General features: G+C 44.2%; 2 protein-coding genes across 2 annotated transcripts in view; one reads left to right on the top strand and one right to left on the bottom strand.

Moving 5' to 3' along the window:
• The window catches only part of UNC50 (unc-50 inner nuclear membrane RNA binding protein), a 14,850-nt gene extending 13,394 nt beyond the window's left edge, over window positions 1–1,456 (bottom strand). Inside the window, exon 1 of the mRNA XM_069072973.1 lies at window positions 1,124–1,456. Coding sequence (XP_068929074.1) covers window positions 1,124–1,416 — 293 coding nt within the window. The 5' untranslated portion in view covers window positions 1,417–1,456. The remainder of the gene's footprint in view (window positions 1–1,123) is intronic.
• Window positions 1,457–1,546: 90 nt separating this feature from the next.
• Window positions 1,547–10,501, top strand: COA5 (cytochrome c oxidase assembly factor 5). The gene is made up of 3 exons (XM_069072979.1): window positions 1,547–1,680; window positions 7,712–7,795; window positions 10,236–10,501. Exons 1-3 carry the CDS (start codon window positions 1,579–1,581, stop codon window positions 10,275–10,277), a joined length of 228 nt encoding a protein of 75 aa, XP_068929080.1. The 5' UTR covers window positions 1,547–1,578; the 3' UTR covers window positions 10,278–10,501.
• The last annotated feature ends 417 nt before the right edge of the window (window positions 10,502–10,918 follow it).

Raw genomic sequence — 10,918 nt, 5'->3', positions numbered from 1 at the left:
TTCAGACTGCTGCCTGACTGGGCAGGGCCGGTGGACATTCCCAGGTGGGTCCTGACGCTCTGCCGGTGCCCCCACTCACACCAATGACTGCTGGCTCTGGTTTACAGGAGCCCTTAGAGGTCCCCACCACTGTGTCTGCACTAGAATCACCCATCAGGCCCTTGATTGGGGGGACGGCCCCACGCATGTGAGCGCCACGCCCGCCCCTCTAGTCCGCGGACACCCGCTACACCGAACTGTGCTTTCTGCCTTCGTTAGCCGCTTCTTCCTCCTGGTCGAGCACAGCCGCCGACTTATTTTTCCTACTGGCACTGACTGGCAAATTTCACGAGGCCTCCAATGTTAAGAAGCCATTTCCTTCTGGTTCTGGCTGTTGACAATTACTCCACAGTAATAAAGCTGGAGGGAAAAGAGAAGAAAACCAGGAAGCAACGGCCAAGAAAGCACGACCCACGCGTGAAGACATTCAGGCTCAATGCCCGACCGCAGGGAAGCCCACGGCCTCGCCACGCGCACGCGGGAGGCGCACAGCGGCCGCAGCGCTCGGGCTGGTCCGACATCTCCCTGCCCTCTGGCTTCATAGAAAGCAGGCGGCACAGCGCCATCGGGACACCGGCGCTGGAAGCCACGCGGGACCGCCGCCACGCGGGACCGCCGCCAGCCCAGTGACTGCGCCCTGACCTAGCACCTGGGGCCGGGGCCAGCCGCCCACACTGACCGGAGGGTGACCCCCAGCCCCCGCTTACTTCGCAGGGCGCAGGTCACCTTCCAAGCAGGGGTTCACTACGGGCCCGGGCGGGAGGCCCTGCGCAGCGGGGGGGGGTCCTCTCCCCCCCCCCCCCCCCCCCCGGGCCCTGCCCCGTGCGGGCCCGCCCCCGGGGGCGGCCACAACGGAACTGGGGGAGGCCCCCCCCGGGGGGCCCCCCCCCCCCCTTGCACCCCGCGCGGGGCCGGATCCGCCACGAACCCGCCCCCCGCCCGGCCCCACCCGCCTCCCTCCTCCGCTGGGCCAGGCCCCGTCCGGCGGGCCCCCCGCGGCTTCTCGATCATTAGTGACACGTCGGGGCGCCCACGACCCTACCCCAGCCTCCACGAGTCTCGGGGGGCGGGCCTCAGTACCCACCTGGAGCCCGGCTGGGGCCTCGGCCCGGATCCGCAGTCCCCCCCGCCACCTCGGTTCAGTAGCCGAGCCAGGCGCCCGCCCCGGCTCCGGTTCCCCTTCCTTCCTGCTACGTAGTTGGTCTTCGTCACCCCGAGAGCAAGGCAGATCACGTGCTTCTCCCACTTCCGCTGAGCTTCCTGCCGGGCGCCTTGGGGGGCCCGGGGCTCCGGCGGCTGCGGCTCCGCCGCCGGAAGGAGCTTGTCCCGACTTCCGGCCTCTTCCCCTCCCCCGCCCTCCTCCGCCCCCTCCGCCATCGCGGGGGCTGGCGGCCAGAAGGCTGCCCCTGCCGGAAGTGGAGGCAGCCCGGGGCGCGTGGGGGCGGTGTCGAGAACGCTGCCCGCGGCGTTTGTCCGAGGCGTCGGGCTCGGCCCCGGGAGAGGCCCGCGGTCCTCGGCGGCGGCGGCCAGGGGGAGGCGATGCCCCGTTACTACGAGGACAAGCCGGAGGACGACGGCGCATGCGCCGGGGTGAAGGAGGATCTGGGGGCGTGCCTACTGCAGTCGGACTGTGTGCTCAAGGTAGCCTCGACCAACCGTCGGCCGCGGGGGGGAGGGGGCGCCCCGGCTCGTGGGCCCGCGGGCGTGGGGGGGGGGGGAGCGGCCCAGCGGCCGGGAGCGCGTCCTGGGGGCCCGCCGACACGAAGTGCGGGCCCGCGGCCACTCGGAGCCTCTATCGGGCGGCTCTGCAGATCCGGGGCCCTTCCGCGGAGTGGAGCGTTACACGCGCGCGTGTGTGTGCAGAGTTGTCAGCGGAGGGTGCCCGGAACGGGCCAGGCTCCCTTCCTGCTGAAATAAAAGACGGAAACGCCCCTTAAGGTCTTGGGCTCCATCCTTTTACTGAAATCAGGACCACGTTTTGGGTGGAAAACAGGCTGGAGCTGGAATGAGCGAATCACCTAGGCAATGAAGTGCTTAGTCCGTCTGACTGGCGAGGAGGTGCTGCCCTGTCCGGGCGCTCTGCTAGCCTGGGGGGGCACAGACGGACGGCTGCCCTCCAGCTTGCCCGCGGGTGCAGATGGAGGAGCCCACGCGGGGGGTCGGGAGAGCGGCGGGCAGGTGCCCGTGGGGCTTCCTGGCACAATCTTGAACCCCTGCGGTTCACGCTGCGCTGTCTGCTCTTTCCGCTTCATGCTGCTTTGCTTTTTCCACCCGCGTTTTCCAGTCACTTTGCAGCCCTAAATGACAGTGCCCGGCCCTGACTCCGGTAAGATTGGCGTGGCACGTTTCCTTCTGTCTCCCGCTGCCCAACACAACCTGCGTGGTGCAGGAAGAATCGGAACAAGAGGGAAAAACCACGAGGAAAAGAGTGAAAACGGCCTGGTCGGCTCCGCGCTCACACTCGGAAGCTCTTTCTCTGCGCGGGAGAGTCTTCCACCAGCAGTCCTGGACTCGTTCCGGAACGTTGCATTGCTGAGAGGAGCTCATCAAGTCACGCTGCGTGACTGCGGAGTGACCGCTCCTGCTGGCTTCACTCCGCGTCAGCTCACCACTTCTGATAGCCCAATAGAACTCCTTTACATTCTGTGGCCAGCATTTATGGTGCCTTTTAGATTTCACAGCTAAATTTGAAGGGATTCTTATCAGACTTAAAATGAGTGTTAAATACGTGCATTACGATAATTGTCCAAGCATCATGAGGTGGTGGCTGATTTTGCAAACTTAACTTTTACTCCAGACATCAACAAACAAAACTGTTCCAGAAGGCAGCATGCAGTATTATCTTCTGTGTTTAAGATGTCTTAAATAACCGTACCTGCGCTCTACAAATTAATAATTGGTGTATTAAACCTAACTTTATCCCGTGAATTCCTGCATACTATTTCTTGTGCACATTATTTTCACCAGTTTTATTTAAGCATCTGCTCTATAGAGAGTACTGTGTTGGGCGCTGGGAGATGTATAAAGTTATATTTAGTTAAGCTTGATGCACGTAGATACTACTTTGCAATATCTTTTTTAAACCGTTTTGCATGTATCTATTTCATCATCTGATGATGACAAGAATTATAAAGGGCTTTCATTAACGAAGCCAACTTTACTCACGGTTGGTGATGTAGGTAATGCAAATGTATGGCAGCCAGGTCCCTGTTAGTGCCAATAACAAATTGCCCGAAAGGTCACTTGAATTCACATTATTTGAAGCTATAATTATGAAAAATGTGGTAATTCATTTCTGTAAAGTATATTATTCCTATTTTGCAGATGATGAAACAGGTTCAAGGAGGGAAATCGATTTACCTAGTCACACAGATACTTAGTGTCAGAACTGGTGTTTGAACACTCACCTTATGTCTGCAGTTGTTCTTTCCTGTACCTGCACAGGTATTCTCTTCATGACATCATTGATATCACACAGGGCAGCTCCATAATATGAGTCATTGAGACTTAGCCAAAATGGCTGAGTAAGCAGAGGCAGACAGTCTAACTCCCACGGACTGCCTCCAGGAAACCCTAAAAATAGCTCCAGACTGAATAATTCAGTGAAAACAATAAGCGACTCCTGTCGTGCCAAAACTGCACAAAAAGTTAGACTCCCACGAGCAGGGCCTACCATGTAAAGCAGTGCTCATACCCTGACGTACACAAGAAGCATCACTGACAATTACAGTCGGACCAGAGACACTGGTAACATTCAGGTATCTGTAGCCAGAGGCAGTAAGAGGGGAGTTCCTCCAGAAGGCCCCCAGGAGACCAGAAATGGTTCTGGTTACCATAGGTTCCTAATAAACATTTTTAAAAGTCAGATTTAATTTTGAAATTTTAAAAATAAAAATTTTATTATAAACTTAATAATAACCCTTTTCCCGGGTGGTTCAGTGGACAGAATGCAGACTCTAGAATTGAAGAATCAATTCTAATTAAAATTAATTCAAATTAATTCAGAGTTCAAATGCTTCCTCTGGCAATGAATATGTATGTGATCATGGGCAAATCATTTCACTTTCTTGGACCTCCATTTCCTCATCTGTCAAGTGAAAGGGCTGTACTGGACCAGGCAGCTTTGAGGTCCTTTCCAGCTCTAGAATTGTTGTCCCATGACAGAAAGAAATAATCAGAAAGACAAAAATGAAGAAGATTTTCTCCCCATTAGCATTTTGCAAGATAGAATTTACAAACAAAAAAGACATTTGTGTTTTGTGTTCCTTTTCAGGTCTGTAGGAAATTCTACCTCTGGCTTATTTGCTTTCTTTGGGTTTTTTTTTTAAATATGTAATTGTTGTCAGTGTTTAGACAATTCTGGTTTTGCTGTTCTCCTTTTGTATCACATCAGTCAGTCGACAAGTTATTAAATGCCTAATATTAATATGTGTTAGGCAGTCTGCTAGACACCAGGCACACAAAGACAATAAATGACTTTTAGTGGGAGAGACAACAAGGACATAGATGCTTTAAAAAAAATCAAGCAAAATCATGTAAGTGTTTCCTTATTTCCTTGTCTACTTCATATTTCAATTTTTTGATATTATAGTATTCTATTATATTAATGTACCATAATTCATCTTTCCTCTTGTTTTTGATGTATTGATTGACTATAATTTTTTGTTACATATATATATAAAACTTTTGAGTATTTTTGTAAATAGGTCATTTTTCAGTTTTTGTAATATTTTAAGGGTAAAGGCCTAACAAGGAAATTTTGGGGTTAAAGGGTTTGAGACTCATGGTATATTATACATTATTTTCCAGAATGTGCGCCAGTCCTATTAGTAATACATAGGAGTGTTTATTTCCCTATAAACATTTAATTTCATCATTTTCTGCTATTGAATAGCTGCTTTGAAACATGTTTTATGACAGATTGAGGGCCAATTTCAAAGATGTTCCCTAAGTTATGAATATTTGTTATGAACATCTGAACAAAGATTGTTCCATAACCCTTATTTCAAACTGTCTTCAGTTTTGTGGTATATTATTTAGTGGCAGTAAATACCAAGTGTTTAAACCCACCTCTCCTTTCATGACTCTTAGTTACTTCAGGAAGACAATGTACAATAATTCTCCTGTCTCCCCTCCTGCTTTGTTCTGTTATTTATTTTTCATAGGTTAGTTCTTTCTATTCCAGGTTCATGTCTTTTCTACTCATATGTACACATACTTTTAGTTCCTCTATTTCTAACTTTTACACTAAGGAAAATTTCTCTCATTTTCCTTTCCAGATTTCCCTAAGATATTTTTAACTGTCCCCAAAACTCAGTGCCTTTAATTCACTTCTCAGAGCCTCTCTCTGAAGGAGAGGAGGTTGAATTAAAAAGGTCCAACCTTATCTCTCAAACTTCATTGATCTTAGGATAATGAAAAACATTTCAGGTCCTTTTCAGAATCTTCACAAGACTACATCGACCTCTTCTAATTTGCTGTCAACATTTAACATAAAGCATTATTTTTCTAAAGAGGCTTGAGAGTATAATGAAAAGGGCACTGGTCTTGAGGTAAGAAGACCTGGGTTTGTGTTCACCCTTTGATGCTTACTAACTTTACCCTGAAGAAATCATTACCTTTCTGTGCTTCACATGTCTTCATCAGCGAAGGAGAACAAGGCAATACTTAAATCTCAGGATTATTTTCAAGAAAGCATTTTATAAACCTTAAAGCACCTAAAAACCTTTGTGACCCCATTTGGCGTTTTCTTGGCAAAAATGATGGAGTGGCTTGCTATTCCTTTTCCAGATCATTTTACAGATGAGATAATTGAGGCAAACAATTTAAGTGATTTGCTCAGGATCACACAGCTAGTAAATGTCTGAGGCTGAATTTGAACTCAGATCTTTTCATATACTAGGCCTGGCACTCAACTACATCACCTAACTGCCTAACTAACTTATAAAGACTTATAAACCTTAAGTGTGAACTATTTTTTTTTGGTGTTGTTAACTATTGTTTTCCACTGATATAGTTCATGTACAATATTTGTAACAGTACATTGTAGATTAAATTGGTTTTATGGTCCTTGTGAACCTGACCACCATTTAGAACAGGCCTGCACAGTGTGCGACCCATGGGCCACTTAATGACATACCAAAAGATTTCGTTCGCCTTCAGAAAATGTAGAGGAGATCCTTTGGTGTGCCTCAGGTAACCTAAGCGGCTCACTGGCTGCAAGTTTTGAAGGCCTGATTTAGAATGTTGGTTTTGTGAGAAAAATATGTGTTTAGTCCAAATTTACTTATGCTCAGATGTTTGTTGAATTAAATTTGTGAATTAGGGAGCAGTGAGAACCTGGGTTCAAGTTCCCATTTTGCCGTTTGCTACTTGTCAGAGTTGGGGAAAATCCCTTAACTTCCCTAGGTTATAACTTCCTTGTCTGGAAAATGAAGCAGTTGCCCTAGATGACCTCTGAATCTACAGTTCTATAACCTAGTCTTCGTATTTTTTTTTAGAGTGTTATAGTTAGAAGATTATAAACTATCACAAAAAGACTGGTCAGCAATGATATTGTTAATAATAGCAGCTTATGAAATCATGTATTCAGGTGCACAGCGATTGGGGGGGGGGGTGTGTGCTAGAGCCAGTTATGAAAGACTTATGAGAGCCCATTGTTAAATTTCTGGTGTGAGCATTTACACCAGACATTGGCAATGGCTGCAATTCAGGGCTTTATTTACTGTTCTGCTATTTGTCCAGATAAGGAAAGGTTAATCATGAAGATTATACTGAAAAGTCTGCATACTCCTTCCCCCCCCCCCAAAAAAAATAAACAAAACTGGGTTTTAAGCATTTATTGGTATATTCTGGACTTCTAATCCATTTTTTCTGTACTCTCTGAAAAGATTAAGATTGATCCCATATCATTTCCTTATTGATCCTATTTACAATTAATTGATTTTGTCTTGTGACTGCTTTTGTCCTATAATTGTTTAAGTCATGGTTCTTTGTCTTTAAACTTAGTTCAGAATTCAGCTGGCCGGTAAAGAGTTAATTTTAGAAATCCTGCTCTACTAATCACTGATCTATTCTTGCTTCAAGAAATTTAGCTGTTTTGGGGGGATGCGTGTGAACAAAAAGGAGTTGTGTCCAGTATCTTTGCACCATTTTATTCTTTAGGGATGTCTGGTTTGTTGTCCAAAAGGGCTAGTCTGTTATCTTCTGACCTTGCCCCTGGACTTAGGCAACGAGCACTTCTGAGGCACAGGATAAAGACAGGGTCGTTGCTGGTCTCCACTACCAGACTTCCAGCCAGTCATGGTTCACTGAGCCTCAGCTCTGTGACCAGTCATTTCCTCAATCACATGATGTCATCTACTTTATCTTCTTTTTTGTTCTGTATTCCCCAAAATCAACGGAAGGGGAACTGTCCTTTCCTACAGGGTCTTTGACATAAACAGGGGTAAATCATTGACCCATTTATTGATAGGCATCATGCCCCTGCTAATAAATGTTATCTTGCAGAGAGAATTGCCTCAGTTTGCCCTTTGTGTTAAATTTAACTTGTGATGCCATGCTGATGAAACTACAGAGAATTTTGAAGTATTGATGAAATAATAATACTTGGGGTTTTTTTTTTTGAGGGAATTTCCCAGATATTCACTTTTTATTATCTTATATGTTACAGGAAGGAAAAACTCCTCGACAGTGTTTAAAGGAAGGAAACTGCAAAGCTTTGAAATACTCATTTTTTGAATGCAAAAGGTCAATGGTAAGTGGCTATCTGATAAGCAAGAAATTAGAAATAGTGAGGTATTCGTTTGTGGAATTGTGACTGAGTTGTTTTATAAAGTATACTAAGGAAGAATTTGTAGAGATGATTTTTCCAAGTTTTTTACTTAGTACGTGTTGAAAAATTCCTTCCAATGAATGAAAAGTTAAATGACATTTGAGTGAATCTCACATTCTATTGCCAAAAATCTGTGTTAGTGTCTGAAAAGGTCTTGCTGAGATTACGTGGCCAAAAGTTGCTGTAAGTCACTGTGAATTCAAGCTAGTAAGTACCTCCTGTGAACCTAGTCTTGTGCAAATATACACATGTAAAGGTGAGAGATGTTCTGGCTTAGAATGATTAGAAACAGTGGAAATGACTTGAGAGGGATGGAAAGCATGTAATTTACCTATATCAGAGAAGTTAGAGGTTTGGCCATTTGTGAAGCATTACACAGAAGGTGGCAAAAGAAAATTCAAAAGAGGAAACAGAAGCAAAGTAATGTTGTCATTGTGTTCAATTTAATCTATACTTTAGAAAACAAGCTTTGTGATATGGACATTGGCAGTTTCCTGCACAATCCTCTTTTTCTATATGTGTGGGAATGCTGTTTGTTGATTTTCCAGTTCATAATAAAATTTAAATGAGGTTAGAAGTCTGCTCCAAGATCTTTTCAAGCAGATGATACAGGGAGCAAGCTAGGAAAATTGTTGACAGGATGATGTTAAGGTTTCTGTAAGACTTCTGGTGGTCTAAGATATTATTAATTCTTGGGTAAAAGGGTGTATAGCCCACTCAGTGATAATAGTTATTCCAGCTCACGTCTTTAGAATACTTTAAGGTTTGCAAAGTGATTTCCTCATGAAAACCAAAACCCTGTGAGGTGGCTAGTAAAGAATGATTATTCCCAGTTTACAGATGAGAGATTAAGAGGTGAAGTTTTTGGCAGAGAGAAAGATTAAGATTAACTTGAAGGCCACCCAGGCAATTGGGGACTTAAACCCAGTTCATCTCATTTAAAACTGTTAATGGAGAAATCACACCAAAATGTCCATTCTGTCCATTAAAATTTACTTTTAATCCCTAACTAGTTTCTTTTTGCTCAACGTGTTGCAGGGCTTTTCCCTTTCAGTTTTGGTGCATTATCAGAGTACAAATACAGTCAATTCTGCTATAATGAGTGTTTCAAAAACACAAATTTATACTAGCATAATTAATATATTGGGAAACATTTTGAGAATAAGGTGAATTTAAAGTTTGCTTCTGAGTGATTTCTTCCTTGGGAAACAGAGAGTTCAAAATTGCACCACTCACAGTAACTCAAAAGCTACAATCCTTCTGATACCAATTTCCACAAGCAAACTTGAGGTCTTTGTCAGGGTAAAGTGAATCTTCTGGTGCAGTTTGGAGCTGTAAGCAGAGAAGGACTGGTCCACAGTTCTGCTGTCCTTACCTCACCCCTTTATTTTCTGACCTCCAGCTTCCTAGGCCCGGCCCCAGAGTTACAGCCTGCCCAACCTGCTGGTGCAGTCTGAGGCAGAGATCATACAAGGCCAGGGACACGGCTCCTGTTCATTGTAGTGCTTATATACTTCGTAACCATTTGACGTGCATAAAACTGTGCTTTATCTATGTTGCACCGATGGAGTTTTTGAACATTGTGCCCCAACCCAAATTTCCCCATGTGGTGGGTGGTTTTTTTGTGCAGTTTTGCATGTCAAGGCGCTTTTTGGGAATGTATCATGTTATAGGAGAACTGACAGTAAATTTATTGAGCTTAACTGTGAGTCTGTTTCATACAGCTTGTTGTCTAAAGTCTATATTAAGTGTAACACGGTGGCATGAACAGGACCCTGCTGGTTTCTTCTGTTATTTATTTATTTATTGCTCTCTTTGTGATGTTTCGTTGATTTTATCTTTTCCAGAAAACAACATAAATAATTTTGTAATTTTCTGCATCATTGCTTCCCTGCATTAGTGCTAATAATATAGAGTTGATTACTACACACAGGATCATAGATTGAGAACTGGAAGGGACCTCAGAAGCTATCTAGTTAAGTTTCTTTCTTCTCTTGCCTCCATTTTCCAGATGAGGACAGTAAAACCCAGGTGATTAGGAGATTTAGCCAGCATCATACAAGAAGGAGAAACTGAGGCAGGATGGAACCCCCAGGGACTTTGAACAGAACCAGTATCGTACCATGCTAGCTTTAAAGAAAATGATTGCTGGTTTAACTTTAAAGACACCTTTAATTGTAACTTCTGTACCCATTCCTTTGTTTTTGTCAGGTGGTGGTGAGAAGAGTATCTCTGTCATTTTCTTTGCCTTGTCCTGAAGTTCAGTTTGTTTTATTCTTAATATGACAGCCCTTAGTAGAAGTTGTGTTCAATAGTGTATCTTTTATAAGATGTTTGATTTAATAACTCTTTTTGTTTTTAGTTGGATGCCCGATCAAGATTCAGAGGAAGAAAAGGATATTGACCCTTGTCCCTTAGAACCGAGATCGAAATGGTGCGGGCTCCTCGCTTAGAGAGCGTGGCTGTGTCTGTGCTTCATGCATTCAGCTGAGTAATTTTGTGATTGTTTTTTAAGGGGAAAAAGAGATGAATCCTACCTTTGTAATCCCGAGAGAAGGGTTAATTAAACATGGAAAATGTGCATATAATAAATGTTCAGAATTATTCTAAACTAATGAATGTAGAAAATTTATTCACTGATCAAATGACAAGGATCATAGTTTTTTCCTAATAATACTGGCTAGGTCACTGATATAATTGATGCCGCAAACATAACTTGGAACTGAGTGGGAAAATGCAGAAAGTTTACTTAAATCATTCCTTTCTTTTGTCCCCCAATCCGCCAAAGTTTAGATATAGAGAGTTGTGTTTAACTTCTTGGAGAGATAATTATTTATTCCTAGTTAATCATTTTGAGGATTAAAAAAAAAAAGACTTTACCCTCAGTTATATTTTAACTTGAAATAACATAGTTATCTTTGTTAATTCTTTTGAAGAAAGTGAACTGCTATTCAATTTTTTGAAAAGATATTAGGAAAGTAACAATATCCATTCTAATTATCTGAATAACAATAACAAAAAGTAATTTTAAAAAAAGACTAGAAT

The sequence above is a fragment of the Petaurus breviceps genome, unplaced genomic scaffold (genome assembly GCF_028583685.1).
Source record: "Petaurus breviceps papuanus isolate PSGF00001 unplaced genomic scaffold, PetGlider_PUasm1.0 90849, whole genome shotgun sequence".
Classification (NCBI taxonomy): domain Eukaryota; kingdom Metazoa; phylum Chordata; class Mammalia; order Diprotodontia; family Petauridae; genus Petaurus; species Petaurus breviceps.
Note: the sequence above shows the minus strand (reverse complement) of the source record. Positions and strands in the feature narration are given on the sequence as shown.

Excerpts from the sequence above, each read along its gene's own strand:
- COA5 (XM_069072979.1), top strand. The coding sequence starts at position 1,579 with ATGCCCCGTTACTACGAGGACAAGCCGGAGGACGACGGCGCATGCGCC. Across the intron at positions 1,681-7,711 it reads AGTCGGACTGTGTGCTCAAG|GAAGGAAAAACTCCTCGACA; the intron begins GTAGCCTCGACC and ends TATATGTTACAG. Across the intron at positions 7,796-10,235 it reads TTGAATGCAAAAGGTCAATG|TTGGATGCCCGATCAAGATT; the intron begins GTAAGTGGCTAT and ends TTTTGTTTTTAG.